This window comes from Berghia stephanieae, chromosome 1, assembly GCF_034508935.2.
Source record: "Berghia stephanieae isolate SIO BIC M18660-M18661 chromosome 1, UCSD_Bste_1.3, whole genome shotgun sequence".
Classification (NCBI taxonomy): domain Eukaryota; kingdom Metazoa; phylum Mollusca; class Gastropoda; order Nudibranchia; family Aeolidiidae; genus Berghia; species Berghia stephanieae.
The window spans coordinates 37,852,005-37,873,334 of NC_088360.1; the positions used below are offsets into that span (position 1 = coordinate 37,852,005).

A 21,330-nucleotide genomic window follows, 5' to 3' on the forward strand; every position below is an offset into this window, starting at 1 on the left:
GAGCTGCAATTTGATTGGGCAGAAATCGGTATTTGATCGTTATTTATACCAAATATAAAATGAAAAGCTTGTCGAAGACGTCCGACCGTGACGTAACTCCAGGAGGTCTTACATCGAACGCGGTTATGGGCCTATTTTAACATAATTTAAATGACATTTTATGCGTTGGTTTGATAATATCTCAATTACAACAATGAGCACATCAAAATTTGAGTTATCAGACCTGCAAATAAGTTTCCGACTCTAACTGTACGTTACTTATGGATCAAATATTTACCGATTACCGATATCTGCCCGCCAGTCACTTGTAAACAAAAATGGCTGCGCCTGTTAGCGTCTGTGTTGAAGCTGCCAATGAATACCAAATTCAAGAAGTTAGATATGATGGACAAGAAGTTTATGTCACGTAAGTCTACCATTATAATTAAGCCATCGCTATCTGGAATATGAATCTTTATACAAAATGGCAATTGCGCATTTCCTCTCATTGATTGTGATTAATAATAGACTACTACTGCTGAGCTCATGATTCATCACACTCCACTCACACTCACACTCCCGCTCCTTCATCAGTCCATCAGTCATCAACGGTATCAGTCAGTGACACTAGCATCATAATAAATAATTACTTTTACTTTACTTTTAAAGTATAATTGTCATTAATCATGTTAGTAGGCACTTAAACTTAAGGCTGCCTCTATTCTCATCTCCCCCCCCCGGCCGATTGGATTACAGAAAAAAACGTCGCCGGCTTTTTGCGATTTGGATTTGATTGATTTTTTTTTTAATTGTGCAACTTGTGACAAGAAACTTAACAAATTACTGCATTACAACCTTTGGATTAAACATACAACAATTGTGGACTACATGAAGACTAGCATCCTAGACTAGGGGGATGAGAATAGTCACTTCGTAAACTTAAACGATAAAAAATAAAAAAATTTTTAATTAACCCCCGTGACGCGGTCAGGTCAATACCGGAAGTGCATAGATAAGTGTCGGTTGCTACAAGGTTACGTATGTAAACACAGGGTACCTCGCGCAGCTGATTTGTGGCAATATTGCATGTATGACACAAATAGCTGTTTACTGATTTTCTTTGCAATAATTTCCTATACAAACTATACATTTTCTGAAAGCTAAAAGTTTTGTCTATTTGATAAAATAAATATAAATAAGGACATTTAAAATTTATATTTTTAAGGATTTTTTTACATTAATAGTTTTTGCATAATACTCTGGCCCTGGATTTAAAAAAAAAACAAAAAAACTTGAGCTGTTATATAGCACTGAAAGCGCTTTACATAAGACAAATAGAAGGCAATATATGTGGATTTCTCATTGGTAGATCTTACAGTAATAAAGTGTGTAATAAACAGAGTAATGTACATAGTCATAGGGTCCTACTTACCCCATAAAATAATCCAAATCTGAATCACATATCACAAATAATCCAATTCTGAAAATACACTTTTATAAAAATAGACCTTCCTCTCTGAGTCCCTGTTATGAAAACAGGTTGCAGGCTTGAGACTGCCAGTGGCCCATTACAAGGTTTTAGTCCCCAAAAGGACTGATGGGAGCCCTGAAAAGGACTGATGGGAGCCCTGAAAAGGACTGATGGTTAATCCAGTCCTGAAAAGGGCTGATGGAGCCCTGAAAAGGACTGATGGTTAGTCCTGAAAAGGACTGATGGTTAGTCCTCAAAAGGACTGATTGGTAGCCCTGACAAGGGCTAATACACTAGCCCTGATCTTCATTCTCATGATGGTGCCCCTCTTTCAGTCGCTTGAAGCCGCGCTTGTAGTCCTTCACGCTGTGGTAGATCTCAAAGCAGGGGTCAACACGAAGTCCCACATTGCAAAATCGACATTCATAGCGAGATGAAAGTCTCTTGCCTGGCTCTGTGCACACAACACAATCCCTCTGGGGAAATTTGTTTTTCTGGCCGGGCTTAGGGACGATTGAAGAAGCAAAGTGACGAGCTGTGAGGCGAAAGATAGCCGAGTCACCGACATCAATCCGGGTAGCGCTGAGGCATCTAGGGATGGGGGTCCACTCCACCAGCTGCACAACTAATTCCCGTCTGAAGATACGGTGACAAAGCTTCTTTCCAGTAGACGTAGCTTTCTGAATCAGGTAGGAATTTAGAACGCCAAGCATGAACATGCGGAAAAATGCTTTTTTCCACCACTTGACGGTCCGCCTCTTGAAGGCGTTGTTCCCCACCATCTGATCGCTCCTGTCTACGCGCCCATGAACTTGTTATACTCATGGACGGCCTTCAGCTTGACAATTGGCTCCTTCGTCACACAGTTGACCTTTCCTGTCAGAACCCGAGAGTCATCGTGGATGGTCGTCAAGACATTCACCTCCCTCTTGTCATGAAAACGAAGAAGATTAAGTGAACCATTTGTCAATACCTTCGTCTCGGGGTTCTTTTTCGTGAGCTTGGGAAGCATGCTCTTCGGCGGGCCATACTTTCTATTGATGCGCATGGTTCCACGGCCAGAACGTCCAGCTCCTTGAGATGGGAGAAGAGATCAGGGCTAGTGTAATAGTTGTCAGTGTACAGCCTCCTCCCACATCCAGTGTACGGAGAGATGAGTCTGTCCACCACGTCGAACGTTGCTCCGTGTGAGGTGCTGTCCTTCTTTCCTGAATAGATTTCAAAATTGTGACAGTAACCGGTGGCACTGTCACAAAGCTCGAAAACCTTAATCCCGAACTTGTCTGGTTTATCAGGATTATAAACCTTGAACGACAGGGCACCCCGCCATGCAATCATCGCCTCGTCGATTGCAACGTTGAGGCCTGGAGCAAACGTCGACATGAAGTTCTCTCTCAGGGCAGAGATGAAGGGCCGAATCTTGAACAGGGGATCATAATCTTCATGGTCACGGGGAAGCTGGTTGGTGTTATTGCAGATGTGTAGGAATGACAATATAAGCACAAAGCGATCCCGCTTCATGACCGCTGAGTACATCTTGTGTTCGAACACAAAATGAGTACTCCAGTACTCGTCAAGATCTTCCAGCGGAATAAGGCCCATGGCGATGATGATCCCGAAGAAGGCCCACATCTCTCCCAAAGTGACAGCCACCCACTTGCGGAACCTCGACCTTGGCGCAAGTTCCCTCCCACGCAACATAGCATTGGCATATCTGAGAAGAAGAACAAGAGTGTAAAATCTGATTAGTAATGAAAAGTATGAAGAAGGTAAAAATTATGATCCTGGCAATGAGGGTGATATTTATGGTGGTGGTAATTGAGATGTACACATAATAAACAAAAATAATTAAGTAAAAACAGTGATGATAAATGATGAATAATGTGAAAGTAATGGTGATGGTAAATCATAAGAATCATGGTAATAGTGGTGGTAGTGGTAGATGTTGAGGATGACAATGATAATGGTGGTGGTAGATGAAGGGGATGACAATGGTCCCAATGTGCTGGTTGTTGTAGTTGTAGATGAGGAGGATGAAAATTGTAGTGGTGGTGGTACATGAACAGGTTCACAGTGACAGTAGTATTGGTGGAGGGTAATGGAATTTTGATAAATAGTAATGGAACGGTGGTGTTAGTGTTAGGTAAAGATGTGACGACTTTATCAATATGTCGGTGGTAAGGATGGAGAGTTATTTTCGGTTTGGTGGTGGTAAGAATTTATGGTGGTGATGCAGACCAAAATAAAGAATAGTATAAGTAATATCATGAATATGGCACAATATGATTGGATGAGGACATGGATAGAGATAAAAATAAAATGAATGCTGTTACTCACCTGTTGGTCTCAGTTACGATGTGGTTACACATCTCGTTCGTAAACATGAGATGAAAGAATTCCAATGGAGTACTCCCATCCATGTCCACAAGAAGACGCTGGTACCGGTGAGCGGTAGACATGAAGGTTCAGTACATCCAAACCTCCACTCTGCCGTTCTCACATCAAAATCATCACTTTCATCATCATCATCAGTGTCAGTCTTATCCGAATCAGTCTCAGAGTCAAGCTCTGAGTCAGAGTCAGCTAAGACCTCGCTGATAAAATGAGTGTTATCAGTCAAGTCACGTAACACTTGAGGGTCACTCAAGTCAAGAATACGGGTTGATTCCATCTTCGATTGAAAATTGAAAATAATAATAAAAATAGGTATAGAAATAATAATGTAAACACGTCCGCACAGTAGACAGGATCGAGTGATGGAATGACGCTGAAACCGGAGGGTTTGTTTATATTTACCCACGCGACGCTTCCGTTCACACGGCACAATTGTAAAGGTCATAATAACCTTGTAAATCCCCCATCGCATGATGGAAAAAGTCAAACTTTCGACCAATCAAAATCTATGACTCTTTTACTACATTTCCTTATTAGGATAATGGAAAATTCCATTTATGTCAAGGTGGTGTCAAGGCAATGTCACGGCGCTAAATATAGGCACCGTCGCACAAGCTGTTAGTAACTTCGTGTGCGCTAATTCCAAGGCATTGCCACCGTAATCGCAGGATTCCCGATGAGGTAATATTAGCGCCGACGCATCACCACGGTTAAAATTGAGCTATAAGCGCAATATCCTGTGCTCAACAAAGCGCTTTACTTTTACAAATTACAAGTACAAGGGGTCCCAGTCCCTGGTCAACAGCAACATTTAACATGTAGGACGGGACATGAGGCCTGTTAGGCGATATTACAATTTTTCGGACAAAGACACGCTGTTAACGGCAGGTACTCATTTTACACCTAAGTACGGTGAGATAATGTGAGTAAAGAGAGCCTTTTCCAAGCGCTTTACTTTTACAAATTACAAGTACAAGGGGTCCCAGTCCCTGGTCAACAGCGACATTTAACATGTAGGACGGGACATGACATGTGAGTAAAGAGAGCCTTTTCCAAGGACTCAACTCTGCGCCGAGCGTGAGGCTCAAACCCAGGACCTTCAGATCCAAAAGCGAGTACCACTAGACCACATAGCCGCACAATGGGCTAAATCTGTTCATCTGCAGGCTAAAACCATGGCTTGGTTAATTTGAGATATCTCAATCTTTATTTACAGTTTACCTTTAGTACCAAGAAGACTGAACAAGACCAAATGTAAACTTGTCTGGTTTTTATTTTAAAAGGAGTTCTCTCTGCCCCAACCCCACCCCCGACAACACCTCCCAAAAAGAAAAAAAAATGTCTTACTTTACCCGTTTTAGTTTTCCTCACCAAATTTAATGGCCTGAAGTGTGTTCAGCCTGACAGATACAATGTCTTATCTTTTCAGCCCTTTGTCCATGTCAGAGGACCTAAGCCGGCTAGCTCATAAAATAGATTTCTATAAAGATGAGAGTGAGGAGAAGGGTAAACCAACATCAGAAGGAGAGAAAGAGACAGAAGAAGACAAAGTTCTCGCTCCTTTCCAGCCATCTCTCTGGCCATGGGATTCTGTTAGGAACAAACTCAAGTATGTATCTTTTGATTGCCCTTGTTTTGCTGTTTTGTTTGTCCTTATTTCTTGCCTCTCTTTTTTCTTTTGTTTTTCTTTTCCTGTACTAGTACTAGGCTTGTTGATGGAGAGTCAGGAAGGAACTCACTCAACCCTAAGACTGACTATTTTGGTATGCTCAAACCAGTGTTCACCTCTAACACAGGTTATTATCAGTATGAACTTTAGAATTATAGTTGAAATAAATTAACAAGTCATTCTGAATAGGATATATAGTCCTAAAGAAATCCGTACCATTTTTGCTTTTTCTTTATAAATAAATTACTATTCTTTATTTTCTTGGTTTGTTGAATAAAATCTAATTTTAGAAATTGCTTCATGGTGGGAATTCTATACTGACACATTATCATTATGAATTTGTCTATGGCATGGTTACCTTTTTTTAATTAAACTGCATATAGGAATGTATGCCAATTTTCTTGTAGGTTGAGAAACGGTATATATTTTTTTTAAATTTTAAAGTACCAAAAATCTCTCTGAAGAAAGGACAACATGGAAGTAGAGGGTAGGGTTGAGTGAGTTGACATTGCCCTAAGAGTTATAAATAGGACAAAGAATACAGATTGACCTTTTATTTTTCTCATGTTGTAGATTGGATTTTGTTTATAGGTATTCTATTCATTTTTATTTTTTATTTTCAGAGCGTCTTTAACAGAAATTAGTGTACTTTATGATGTCCTCAATATCGTCAAAGAGAAACATTATATGGTCACAGACCCTGTATCTCAGGATGCTCCAGAACTTAAAGCCTCTTTACAAATGTTGGCAAAGAAAAAGGTGAGCTTTTTTTCAGCATTTCTTTGATTGTGTTTATATTATGATGATAAAAGTCTTTTCAGCACTACTACTAAAATCAATATTTATATATTATATTTTTTAAAATAAACAAAGAAAAAACAAAAACGAGGTGAGAATAAATAAATTAATAATTCACTCCAAGAAACTGTCAATCACTCTACATGGTTTCAGCTAACTCCCCTCAATCATGTTATATGGTATGTATGTTTTCTTCATACCTAAAAATAAATAAAAAAATTTATACCAACGAATTTGAACAAGGTTGGGCTACGCAGTGGTGCCAACCTTACACAAGAAATGCATATTCTTACTTATTTTCCTTCATTGTACGCATTTTACTGAGGATTGTACCGATTATTATATGAATTAACTCTTTAAATAAACTAAATAAAAAGTATCGACTTCCAGAGTCCACCTGTAAACTCCCCAAATGAACTGCCACGTCAAGTACAAGTTAAAGTGTTCACTAAAAGAATTGATGATTGTTAATAATTCTTAAAAAATAGAAATATAATAATGGTTACTATCCTCAGTAAATGCGTACAATGAACGAAAATGTGTAAGAATTTGCATTTCTTATTTAAGCTTGGCACAAGAAATATGGATTGTAAAATTGCTATTATTGTCCAATTTCCCATTATCAGATTTAGCGCCAATTATAGTTTTTGAGGATTGTGTGCATTTTTTCAAAATGTATTCATTTTTGCTCCCCATTGTACACATTTTCATTGGCTAGGGTTGGAAACACTGACTATGGAGTCAATTTTTTTTTTTTTTTGTTTTACTAATTGCACAATAACTCTATAGGGATTCTTTGATTTATCACTTTTTATTATCTGTTTTCAAGGTTGCCAATTTTCCATATATTTACGGAATTCAGTATGCTATAAACCCTCAGTATATTTTCCAATCACCTATGCTCAGAAAGAGGTCAGTCTATGTGTTTGCGTAAAATTTCAGTGAATTATTGTCTCCTTAATTGGCAACCATGCCTGTATTTCCTCACTTATCCTTTTTTATAAATTTTCAGAGTCTTGTTGCTGCTGCTAATATCTTGTCATCAGGAGCTGAAAAATTGAAGAGAGTCCAGGTCGAAATGGCTTCCAATACACAAGAAAACTTTCTTATGGAGCTCTTGAAGCTTCGCAAAAATTGGCGCTTGAAAAAGGTCCACAATATGATCCTCGGGGAATTGAGTTATCGATCAGGTAAAGATATTATTCTTTGTCTTATTGCTCTATCTTTCTTTCTTACTTTCTTTCTTTTGTATAAAGAATCAAACACTAACCTAGGTAAAAAATAGCTGGATCTAGCCAATCATAAAATTGGTGAATTTAGTGAATATAGTGCTCTCCTTCTAGTATTTAAAAAGGAATCCCTCTATTCATCAGAAAGGAAACATTTTTTTCGGGTCTGTCTCGAAAAATGGTCAGATAACCCAGGTATCAGCTTCAGTGCAGTGCCACAAAGTGATTGGTAGGGGCTAATTATCTTGTTTTGAGTTTCTAGTTAAAGGAAATAATGAGATACCAAAGCTGGGTTTAAAATTTAAACCCAGGTCTCCTGGATGGAAGTGCAATAACATATCCATTCAGCTGTCTCAACTCCATCATTGTTTTCACGGGTAATTCATTAAAGGCAAATAATCATCCGGTATCTTCGCCAAGAGGCATGCACTCAAATGCTAACGAACTACAAATAAATGGCCAAGAATTGTGTAGTAGAGAAGATGAAGAGATTCCAAAGGAAAAAATATCATCTCTTACAAAAAGAACCATACATTTGACTTTACCTCTCTGCTAAAAAGCCTAGCCATGGCTAGGGCAAGACCACGGAATCTTATTCCAGTATAGGGCAACACATGGATAGATTGTAAGAAGAAAAAGCAAGAACAGCAAAACCCAACCCACAAACAGAGTACTTCTCTTCTCAATTTGAACAAGACCATTTTACCTTACTTTTTGTTTGGTACCTATAAATGCAGATGCATTCTGTAAATCTATAATCTTTCTTATTATTGGCAAAGAAATTACCACAAAGTGTAGTAAGTGCTGCAAAATAAGATTTTTAAAAATGATTTACTACTGTGCTTTTTAATCTATTGAGCCTTATAACTTTTTCTCTCCCCATTTAGCTGGATCAAGGTTCTGGCAAGGAGGTACCTTTGAAGTGTTGAAGACTTCTGATCTTTTAGATGAAGGGGAGGCTGTCAACAGGAAAAGTAGCCTAGACGTCTCCATTCCCAGTGAGCTTGAAGGGGTTGCATACATACAAGTTGAGGTCAAGACAGTTCCAGGTAACTATTGATTAACTAAGACCTTAGGCGAAAAGAACTATGAAATGAACAAACATTATAGATACTTTCTTTTATTTTTTAGTTCTTTGGTTTTTTAAAGTTTGATTACGAGGGCTAAGGTCATCTTTTCTTTTTGTAGTAGAAACAGTGGTTGCTTTAATATATAACTATATTTGCCATCGCCAGAACTTATATTATTATTTCCTTCAGACTTGATGGATTTGACCAGTGCCACATTGAAGATGCCTGCAGGCCTTGGGTCAGTCCCTGTGGATGCCTATTGGCAGCAGAAACTGGAAGTTGCACAGAATGTCCTTTTTTGCAAGGAGTTGTTTGCACAGGTAAGTAAGAATAGTGCAGTCTTTGAATATGATGTTTGCTTACAGTTTTTTTGAGGGCTCATTTTAGCTTGATCATGTCAATGGCATCATCTAATTACCAACAGGATGGATTTTTATCTCTTGGAGCTTATGCCAGAAATAGGATTCTATGTCACAGTTCTGCACATCAGATCATGCTTATCTTTTGGTAATTCATTTTATATCTTATACCCAAAACTAAATGTACTTTGCTCCTGAGATGAATGGAATTTATTGTAATATATCTTTAATCATATTTTAAGATAGACCAATTGAGTGCTTAACTTTGGTGACATGTCGCTGTGAAATGAGTTGTGATCAGATCAAGACAAGGAAGAAGATAATTCTTGAGATAACTTGTCTCTATTCAATGTATAAAATATAATGCTTTTGACCATAATCTATCTTATGTTTATACTTTGCTAACATTTCAGTTGGCAAGAGAGGCTGTGCAGGTAAAGGGCAACACGCCTCACATGGCAGTCACTAACCAGATCCTGACAAATGTAAGTTTGAAACAGTTGCCATGCTTTATTTTGTTGATATAATATAATTATTTTTTAAATAGCTTCATTTTTTTCTTTCCTTTTATGATTAGTTATTGTTTAATGTCTTGGCAGCAAAAGATAAATAAATGACCACCCTTGTTTATAAGATGAAGTGTACACCACACAAAAAATCTGGCCAATGTTTAATGTGCTGTTGATTGAATACGATGATTGCCAAATGTTTTTTAAAATTATATTTTCTCTTCAACTTTTTAGAAAATGAGGGAAGAGTAATCTCTTTCATCGATATCGTGGAAGAAGGTGATTTATTTCCTCTTTTATTAACATGAGAAGTGATAATGCAATCTTGTTATTTTAATAAATTGGTAAAAATTGCATGATTCTTTTTTTTTTTTTTTTGTGTGCTTGAAACGTCTTTAAAATTTGTTGTATGTAAGCGATTTTACTCCAGCTTTTAATGATTTGTCCTAACCAGGTTTTTCCAGGCATACAGCTGTCTATTGTTTTGTGTCATTATACTGGCAAAGAAAAAAAGGTTTGTCTCCTAATTCCAACCCGAGTTCTTGTTTCAATTTAAGTTTTGTTTTTTTTGTTTTCAAGCTGGTGGCATAGTAAAAGGTTGATCTCCTTTTCTTTGAATAAAAGGCTGAGATTTGTTTCTTGATACAATTGAATTTTTTCCCAGCTTTTAAGACTAATTCCTACTGCAATATTAGAATCAGTGAATCAAAATGTATAACTCCTTAGGTCGTTAATTTTTACAAAGGTTTCATTTATGAGTTGTTGAGAGTTTAAAAAAAAGAAGAAAAAACTCAGAAAGTATATTCTTCATTTTCTCCTACAAAAATAATTATAATTGGAAAATTATGCATGAATTAGAATCTGAAGTAGGAAGAGAAAATTTCTTATTATTATGGATGAAATTATGGAATCGTAAATTTGAAATGAGAAAGGTAGTGAATTATTAAAATCGAAATGGCAATTCAAAGTATTTGAAGTGCCCATTTAAGAATAAACTAATCAGCCTCAAAAGAACAAAACAAAAAACTTCTGCTTGGACATGTCATGCATATCTTTTTCACAGGTCGCCCTTTCCCCACAAAAGCTGGAACACAACCATGTTCTAGAGCATTCGTTACATCAACTGCTGCGTCAAGTCCACCACAGAAACCTAAACCACAGTCCTCCACACCCTGTTAATGCCACCATTGGTATGACTAAGCGTAGACGACTGGCGGGGCCAAGAGCGTTATCAAGAAGTGAACTAGTGGAAATGGCTCAAAGGTCAGTGCAGTAGTCTCAGATACAACTGAGAAGTTAATGACTACATTAACAACACACTTAAGTAAAGATAATGTTGTCCACGCTTTTTTCTAACAAGGTGAAAAATATTAGTAGTCACATAAAATTAAGAGCATGAGAGGAATTAAATAATTGACTTTTGTGTTGGTTGTCATAAGAAAGCAATGCTCTTTTTTAGGTTCTGTGAGCTTTAAAAAACAAAAGTCAACTTGAGCTTTGTATAGCGCAATATCCACTTAAACTATTCAAAGTACTTTACAAAGGGTCCCTGGTCAACAGCAAACTTAACATCAGGATTAGACGTGATGCCTGTTAGGTGATATTACAAAACAAATATTTTTGGACAGAGACAATGCTGAGTACAGTGAGAGAATGTGAGTATGGACTCTTTTCTAAGGACTCAACATGTGCTGCTGAACCCAGGACCTTCAGGTGTGAAGGCGATTGTCATACCAAAAGGCCACATAACCTGCTGGCAAACAGATTCCAGCTTAATTATTGATTGTTCACATTGTTTGCTTGATCTGAGAGTGCAGGAACTTTCATATAAATGATGCATTTTTTGAAATAACTAGCATATTGGAATCTATTGTTCAAGTGTTTACAAAGCTTTTAATTTCCATTCATGCTATGATTTGATCTTATCCTATATTTATTTTTTTCCTCCTTCCTCATGGTCAGAAGCTTTAGTCTCTATGTTCTGTGCCATTGATTTTTCTTTTCTTTTTTTTTTTTTCCAGTGAAACTCTTTTAGAGCAGATAATTAAACAGACAAAACATGCTGTCCTTCGAATCAGGTGAGAATTTCTATTACTATTTATTGTATTGCCTTATAATTTACCTTTTTTTTTTCTTTTTTTTTTTTGTTGGGTTTTTGTTTAGTGTGGTTTGTTTTTTTTTGTTTTTGTTTTTGTTTGTTTGTTGTTGTTTTTTTCCTTATTCTTGTTTGTTATTTTTCTTATCAACAATATCTTTCTTCACACTTATATCCTACCCTAAGGATTGTTTGTATTATTTTCCCTGTGAGAGAGCTTATTTATGTATATCAGTCCCTACACTTGAAATTTTGAAAGCATTTGATTATAACCAGAGACCTATATACCTGCTCTAATGTCCTATGACCAGGTCAATGCATGTGATTGATCAATTGGCCATCAGCATCCAAGACCCCCAGATCTCAGCACACTGGAGCTGCCTCAACAACAGCCTTGAGTCAAGTGTCAGGATTAGCATCACATCTTACTGCTATGAGATGGTTAGGACACCCCTGGTCCTGTTGATCGGCATTGACACAATTCGAGTCATCATGAAAGATGGAAGGGTTTGCACACTCTCCTTTGAAGATACAGAGTTGAAAGATTTGATACAGTGGCAGGTATGTTTTGTCTATACTTTTGAAGTCATTTTGACACATAAATTAAAGTTCCTGCCATGGAGATTTTATTAAAAAAGAGAGACAGTCTACAGGTTTTTTTTCTTTCTAAGGTTAATTTATAGTCCGAATGTTATTAAGCCTTAATCAATTAGTATATCCCTGCCATTTAGCCCATTCCGTCCCCTTAACTATTTATTTCCAGTAACCTTTAATTCCATTTTATCTATAATACATGCCAAAAAGACAAATAGGTCAGAACCACAGTTAGTAACTATTTATCACAATATTTTGACACGCTGATAAAGGAAAATTTTATCGCAACACCCGATGACACTATGTATTTTTTCCCCACCCATCACATTATGATTGATGCTGAGGATCTGTGGGGGAAAAAAAAAGATACTGGTATTTTAAATTTTATTTTTTTAGTAAAATAGAACCATTGAAACATTCTTTTGACTGATTTTGATAAAATATATGATAACTGATGTAATTTTCAAATATGTAAGCACTGTGTGTTGATTGAATGTCATGGGGATCATATTATGAGATAATAGTAAAAATGTGTCCATGTAGCCAGTCATAGCAACAAGATGTCACGGAAGACCCATCAATTAGATAATATTTATATCTATTCCTCAGGAGATAAATGATCTTTTGAGTGATATGAACTACTCTGGCCTTAATAACATGACGTCAGTGTTTATTATCTAATTAATTGGTCTTCCGTGACATCTTGTTGCTAAACTACTCTAACATTTATATTTCCGTGATGCCATTTTCTTGTACAATCCTCAGATATGCCAGCACCATGCCTCCTCCATCCAATTCTTGGCCAAATTCCATGGTTGGCAAGTCCTGTCAGCCATTCCAAACAGTGGCCATGGGGATATGGAGACGTATGGCACTACAGCCACTGTTATGTTAGCCTCGCCGAGAGGAAATGTGTATGTAATTACTTTGATAATTTCATAGAAAAACATTTCTTTTTGGATTTTTTTATCTTCTTTATTGGAAGGCTATCTATATTTTTTCATAGACCAAAAAAAAAAAAAAATTAATGAAAAAATATTGGGTGATAAGTAAAGAGAGGGCACCAGCCATGTATTCATTTCTTTAAGAATACTTGACAAATCAGCAGTCCTATCGATTAGGGCAGAAAATATATAATTCCTAATTTTCCATTGCCTTTTGAATTTCAAAGTCATCTCCCCTCTGAATCATTCTTATTCAGCTGGACTATTGAGAAGAATGAACTAGGGAGATAACAAAACAGTTGGTAGACAAGCATAAAACCCAGTTTCTCAAGGTTTCTAATTCCTTGTTGCAAATGGTCATTGCACCTATAGGGTTGGTGGTTACGTAATAATGAACATCTCTCGTTGGTATCATTACGATGGATGACCATGAAACCACTTTACATGTGCTTATGGATTGCCACTATACAACGTGCAACGTTCGAACCACTGGGTCACCCCTACGACACTCAACAGAAAGCTCTATGGTGAGGCTGAAGACCTAAAGCGGACCACAGACTTCATAGCAGATATCGGATTGCAGCCATAGATGTCCATCAGAGGAACGAAGAAGAAGAAGAAAAAGAATTACTATGGATGGAGGACCTATGACCACTGCTATAGACATCAAAAGTGCACAGTTCCACTTGTTGCAACTCAAAGTAACAAAAAATTAAAACAGAGATAATGTGAACTACTCTGGAGATGGAAACATAAGCTTGTGGAAATAAGCCTTGTTGATGGACTGCGGTGAACATCTTAGTCATGGACACATGTGCTAATATTCTTTTATGTAAAATCTTTGAAAATATTATATGGTGAACAGTTTCATACACCGTCTTAAGAAGGGAAATATCAAATTTTATGAAAAAAAAATTAAACATAATAGGTGCCCACTTTATGCAGTGCTTAAGCCATCATTCTTGTGTGGACACATCGTTCTCTGCATTTTCCAATAGAATGTAAATTACTTTCTTATTTTGTTAATGTCAATTTTTCCTCAAAATGTTTTTTAAAATTTTTATTGAATACAATTTCAACCTGTTCCGGCTATAATTCTCTGTCTCAGAGCTCTTTGTTTCATGTTCAATTTAGATTGGTGATTACCAATAATTTGAAATTTGAAATGAAAGATTTCTCACAATCCTTGGTTGGGTATATAGTGTCGGAAACTGGCATGCATTTCTGTAAAGAGTTGAACGTTTTGTAAGAGAGGTAACCCTTACCTAATCATTTTGATTTATTTATATACTTTCTGTCATTTGGCAACATTGTTATCTGAGATATAGCTAGATGCTCCTTCATAATATGACACAGACTTGAACAAGAATAAAATGATTCGTAGTGTTTTTATGCACCTCCGTTGACTGTGTATCTTAATGGATCGTTTTTATACACCTCCGTCACGCCTGCGCATCCCACCCAAATTCATCAGCGATATTTCTGTATTTGGACATGGCGAAAGTTATATTGTGACATCTGTAGGATGCTTTTGTTAATAAATTGATTTTAAAAATAATAATAATTTAAAAAATCGAAATATGAAACCTGAAAATAGAAGTTGTATTGAAGGTAAAATAATGTTTTAGAAAGAGCTTATTAAATGTGATGAACAGTCAGGTGGCTCCGTAGCGCAGTGGACAAGCTGTCAGACTCTAACCTTGAAAGTACCGGGTTCGATTCCCGTTGTAGACATTTTTTTTTTTTTTAATTTACTTTATTTTTGTTTGATTTTTTTCTTTTTTTTTTTTTTTTTTTTTTTTTTCAAAAGCTTTTTATCATGTTTTTAAAAAACTTTGATTTTAATTTTCTAAAATTATTTTTTTTATTTGAGATCAGTATTTGTGTGCCGTGTTTCTTTTTACTTTTGATTTTTTAAATTATTATTATTCTTTAATTTATTATCATTGTATAAACAAACGTACATCGGTAATCACTAAGCAGCGTGCTATACTACAATCTAAAACTATTTGAACCTCATGGACGTATGCAGGAACATTTTCATTAATTTACCATCACCGCCAACGGAGGTGCATAAAAACTGTGCGTTTTTGTACACCTCCAATGGAGGTGCATAAAAATGCCACCAAAATGATTAGTACTATTAGTTAAATTTTCTAATATTTTTAAACACTTATTAGAAAATAGATAACAATAATAACAGATAAAAAAGTAAAACACAATTGTGCTTCTCTGTCTGGTGCCTTTTAAAAAAAAAACTTTATAGGTATATATGCATTTGTGTAAATGTTTTCAATTGCTACTCCTATTTTCTGATTACAGCAGTATGGCATTTCAAAGTAACCCCGTAAGTGGTCAGAAACTCTTTGTCAAGAAAGTTGATTCATCCTCCCCTCATCCTTCCCCTGCTGTTACCAATCCAAAATGGTCTAGTCTTTCTGGAGAGTTCAAGGTATGCACTCAAATACAGTTATTGTTGAAATTTATTGGGATTATTATCCATGAATAATAAAAATGATAATGATGATGATAATAATAATAGTAATAATATATTAATATTGAAAGATAATATTTATACTGCACGCTTCCAATATAACATGGCAGCTATTTGGTCTTGTAGTATGACACTCGCTTTCGGATCGGAAGGTCCTGGGTTATTGGCGCATAGTTGAGTCCTTGGAAAAGGCTCTTTACACATTCTTTCACCGTACTCGGGGGGGGGGGGGGTAAAATGAGTACCTGGCTGTTAACAGCGTTGTCTATGTCGGAAAAAATTGTAATATCGACTAACGGGCGTCGTATTTCGGTCTACATGTTACTTGTTGCTGTTGGTCAGGGGGACCCCTTGTAAAGCGCTTTGAGCAAGTTTAGTGGATATTGCGCTATATAAAAGCTTAATTTTGAATATAAAACTGCACATGTGCGCAACAAAATGGCCTAGCATAAAAGATTTCACACTTTAGGTAAATATGATCAAGAATAAAGTGTATAAGATGAACATCGGTTCAGAGATAGAAAATTCACGTGTGCTTTAAAGTTCAAAATATGTAGGTGCCAGAATAATAGCAATAATAGCTCTTACACTTAAAGACAAACAAATTCAACCTTTGCTATGGTCACATGTTTCCCTATTTAAAAAAGAATTTATTTTATGGTTTCTCATAAGATTTTTAAGAGTTTTCTATTTAAAGATATTAGAAAGGGAAAGATCCTCAGCAGGTGATGTTCATTGCAATAAAAGAAATTGTGTAAAGCGGTCATGGATTTATATGTCATAAAGTTGAGTGTAGACTCAACGTCTCATAACTTGATTTTGTCATGACTTAAGCATGGTCCCTATCAGTTTTATTGTGGTTAAAAGATCACATTTCTGAGTAATCTGAAAATTATTCAATATTATCCTAAGAAAATAGATAAATCGTGATGCCTCATTATAGAAAAAAAACAAACAACACACACAAACAACAAAACAACAATGTTTTTATTTCTGTCAGTATAGATAATATAAATATTAGTTTCGTTTCTTTAGGTTACATGACTTTTTCCATTTTGTCTCATTTCAGGAAGTCAATTTGTCACAGATGGAAGGCAAAAACTTGGTTGGAAATGTGGATATGCTGATGGCACAATTAGTCTCGTCATGACAAGAATAGTAAAAACTTATCATGTATTGAATTAAAGGGGAAAGTACTTAAAGTAAAGATACACACAAGACCTCATTTGGATCTAGCTTTTTACATTAAATAAATTATACTGTATGTGTAAGTATTACAAAATGACAGATACCTGAAAAAAACTGCCTTTTATTTTTTTTTCAATTTAGTCTCTTTGAAGAAATGGTACGACTTAGATGTAGAAAATGCATATGGGTCATTCTCAAAAGGTCAATGCCAAAGTGTTGCTTACGTTCAAAAAATTCAATATTGCAAGTTTCTTTTTTCTATTATGACATCCTTTGAAAGAGCTAATTAGTTTGAGCAATGGAACATTGTCATCATGACGTCGGAGACAATACAAACTGTTTAAGTTTTAGTTACAGCATCACTTTCACAGTAGTGATGGCAATAATCACTAATAATCCTCCAAAATGAAACAATAAATAGGCAATTGTACGACTGACTGGATTAGACTAGGAAATTTTGAGAATATGCACATGGTCTCTGACGTCATGATGACACAAAAATGGTAGAGACAACCAATCACTTCAGGCTAAGGGTTTGTTGACGCTCACAACACATATTCCTTTTGTTCAAATAAGCACAAAAAGAAAAGGATGATGACAGGATTGGTAGAGTTATCAGAACTAGAACTAGTTGAGAGATATCTGCCCCCCCCCCCCCCCCCCCCCCCAACTGGGACAATCTCTTGTGAAAGGCCATCACAATTGGGCCTTGGTAGAGTTTTAACAATTCAAAACAGAGTGTGTGCCCTCCTTTAAGAAAATCAAAAATCACGATCAGTTAGAAACAACCTTTATTAAACATATGAACATAGAAAGGCAAAAATATACATCTGAATAGCATTGGAATAATAATCAAATCAACCCACGAGTGACAACAAAACATGTGCATTTTTACAACAATAATTATAAAAGCAACCATGCTACAATATCAGTGATAGTTGGTACGTAGTAGTAGATTTGAGGAATGTACGAATAGCAAGTTACGAATTAATGATTTGTAATCTTGAAACAAATTAAAAGAAACTCCAGGAATAATAGGCTGAAATACAAAACTCAGAATGCTTGTAGATATAATAATATCCACAATAAAATAGACGGAACTATAACTTTAGTAGTGCTGCCTGGCAGATGTAACCTTAAAAAAGAATTATCAACATTCAAGATATCAAGCCAGCCAGTATAAATTCCAGTAACAAGCAAGCAAGCCTGGACAAGGTGAGATAAAATGAAATCAGAACGCATTTCATATAAATAATAAAAAATAGCATAAATGACACTGCATTAAGAATTGTCTTTGTTTTCAAGGATTTTACTGCACTTGCAAATGACTTGCAACACATTAGGTCACATCAGCGCCAGTAAAGGGAAGAAAATTGGGACAGTAAAAACATTCTAGATGTACAAATAAAAGGACCTGAGGAAAAAATAAGACATAGGGTGCAGATTCCACTTGACTATCAGACAAAGTAGGTACTCCAAACCAAATTTTGAGTTATGAAAAAAAACCAAAAAGTCTATGTTTCATCACATAGTACTCAATTTTCTAAGAAGTTTGATACCAAAATGAGCCTTCTAACTCAATTATTAAGGAATTTACGCAATATTGAAGATTTGAAAAATATGCGTCTTCGCGCAACTTGCTCCGGTGTCAACTTTGCGCTATTGTAAAATGAAAAGTAATCAAACCACATACCTAAAACTTGCTAGACGGGCAGACAGCAACACAGGGAACACGCATATTTTTTTCCAAGCAAATTAAAGACCTTTATTAAGGTCTTGAAAATGGCTCCGAAGCCAATTCCACATAAAACGACAAGGGAGGTAAAAAAAGAGCAATTTGAACGATTTTTAAAAATTCATTAAAAAATAACAAAAACATGTACATATTCATGTGATACATCAAATTAAAGTTCATTATCCATACAATGACAAAATGAAAATAGCCAAAGTATGCAAGCCACACATTGGTCATTAAAGAACATGAAGCAAGACTGAAATAATGAAATCACAAAAATTTCACCAAATAAAAATATTCACAAATATGCAAAATGTCAGGATATACAAATAAAATACTTCATATATACAGCATGAATAACGTACAATTCAGAAATAGTATGATCTCCTTAGTAAAATAAATTAGATAACTTCAGCAGCTTCAGACTAAGCTTTGAAAATTGAGAGAGAAAAATAATCCGAAACCGAGAAATCACCAAAAAAAATGCACATTATATCATTAACTCACTTGAGACAGCTATTTTTAGCGACCAATTCCCCCCGGACTGACAATTTTGGGCAATTTTCACATGCTCATGACACAAAAAGTATTTAACACACTGATATCAAATTTGGCATGGGTAATAAACAACCCCTGCAGTCTGTTAAAGCAAACAGAATGTAAATATGTTAAAAACTTTTTGTGCAATGAATATATGAAAATATGCCAATTTTCCTATTTTCGGAAAATTTTGAAAAAACATATATGAACACCAATAAATACAGAAAACCATTGATATGTTGAAAAGAATGTATTAATAGAAATATATAACCTGTATTTATACCTTATGTGTCCTGTGATGCTGCAATATAGTTCACTTTGGTATGAAATAATACACAGGGGGGGTTTCACAAATTTTGTAAACCTCCTTGACGCGTGGCGTCTTACCAGGCTTACTGGCAGCAACATCCCTGCATACTTTGCATTCTCGTCTCGGCTTGGATTTGGAGGCTGTGGCAGGAAGACTCACAAGATGATGAAATTGTTGGTGATTCAGCCGAATAAGAGGCTGCGGCTTTGTGCGAGTTGGAGTCTGCGATGGTCTCTCGGCCATGAACTCATCAGTGAGCTGTTTTCCAAGAGACTTTATGAAAATCGGAAGTGTAAGGGGTTTGAGACCCTCTTTTGCTGGACTTTTTTGTGCAGAATATTGGCCTGAACAATAGTGAGTGTCAAAAAATGAAGAAAAACTTTTTTTGACCATTTGAGGGTCCGGCGGGCAAGGGGCACGTACGACATCAGCTGGTCACTTTGGTCGACACCACACATGTTTTTTGTGTACGAAACAACAGCCGTTGGTTTTGATTTCTCCCCCGGAAAGTTTCTGCTTGTTGTTGTAACAGTGGTGGTGGGGTCATGTGCAGAAGTCAGGATGATGACATCAAGCTTGTCGCTCCATTTTACAGCACACAGACGATCCTTTCGACGAAATGAAATTTCGCCAGTTTTGAGTTTTTCAACAGCCAGATCCTTGGGCATGCCCACACGATTTGCTCTGACTGTGCCAGTGCAGGAGGTACTTCTGTTGACAAGGGTTTCATATAAAGCATGGCATGTGTAGTAGTTGTCGGTGTACACATGATCGCCCTTGTCAAGAAGAGGATGGAGAAGGCGGAGAACGACGTCTGTTGGTTTATTACTGACATCCTTCTGAGCAGCGTAGATTTCGAAACGGAACACGTATCCTGAGCCACTTTCACATAGCTGGTAGAATTTTATGCCCCATGGATTGGGCTTGTCTTTTAGGTAGACTTTAAAGCGAAGACGCCCTCTCCACGAGCACATAGCCTCATCGATGGCAATATTTTGCGCCGGGACGTAGACTTCCTCAAATCGACGCTGCAGGTACTCATACACCGGACGAACTTTATGAAGTGGCTCGTGTCCATCAGCCCCGACAGGTATATAGGTATCGTTGTCATTCATATGGAACATTGATAATATGGTCTTGAAACGATCCCGAGCCATTATCATTGGTGCGAATGGTGTGGTGATGAACAATTCCTGCGACCAGTAGTCATTGATGCACGACTTCCTCACTACTCCCATGTGTTTAAGTATAAGTATGAACCCCTTCATCTCCAGTAGAGTGACTGTCTTCCAATCTTTAAGAATGTTTCGACCTTCCTCACTCAGGCGCTCACGATTGACAGCCTTCATGTCAGCAGCATACTTATTTGTTTGCTGTTTCGCAACAATCGAAGAGTTGAAAACATGACACGACCGAAACATCACAGAAGTCAAATTTTAGGCCAGTTGCACCTGCAATATAAACAAAAACTAGTTAGTGGTCAAAATCAAAAAGACAGAATCATAGACAGCCTGAAAAAAAAAGAAGCAAATAAACTCAGTTGTCAAAGCATACATGCAATGACAATAATAAACATAATCGCAGAAAATTGAATACTGAAAGCACAACATACAGTGTATAGGCTACATGCTTGGCCATCCAATTACTGCATATGATTGGGTAGTAAATGTTTTTTTAAAAGTCACCAGTCTGATATCTTATCATGCTCAATGAAGCTTGAAATTCGTCAAAGCATAGAATGCAATCACAAAGCCACAGACCCCACATATAAAAAATACTTATGCCTAAAGCTTGTAAACAAATGGTTGTCAGGAAACCCATCCAACGACTGTCTCCAGTCACCCGAACGATGGCTTGTCATGCTCACTGAAGCTTGAGTTTGTAAAAGCAAAGAAGTGCTTATCACTAAGTCTAAGCACTAAGCTACAGACACCAGATGTAAAAATACACTA

At 36.5% G+C, this 21,330-nt stretch overlaps 1 protein-coding gene across 1 annotated transcript; it reads left to right on the forward strand.

The window, feature by feature from the left end:
* Positions 1 to 76: 76 nt before the first annotated feature.
* Positions 77 to 18,967, forward strand: LOC144973871 (mediator of RNA polymerase II transcription subunit 17-like). Its single transcript, XM_078916763.1, has 14 exons — positions 77 to 406; positions 5,274 to 5,453; positions 6,137 to 6,272; positions 7,324 to 7,501; positions 8,428 to 8,589; positions 8,800 to 8,930; positions 9,383 to 9,454; positions 9,933 to 9,992; positions 10,542 to 10,741; positions 11,500 to 11,556; positions 11,885 to 12,134; positions 12,933 to 13,081; positions 15,434 to 15,563; positions 16,675 to 18,967. Exons 1-14 carry the CDS (start codon positions 318 to 320, stop codon positions 16,753 to 16,755), a joined length of 1,875 nt encoding a protein of 624 aa, XP_078772889.1. The 5' UTR covers positions 77 to 317; the 3' UTR covers positions 16,756 to 18,967.
* Positions 18,968 to 21,330: the final 2,363 nt, after the last annotated feature.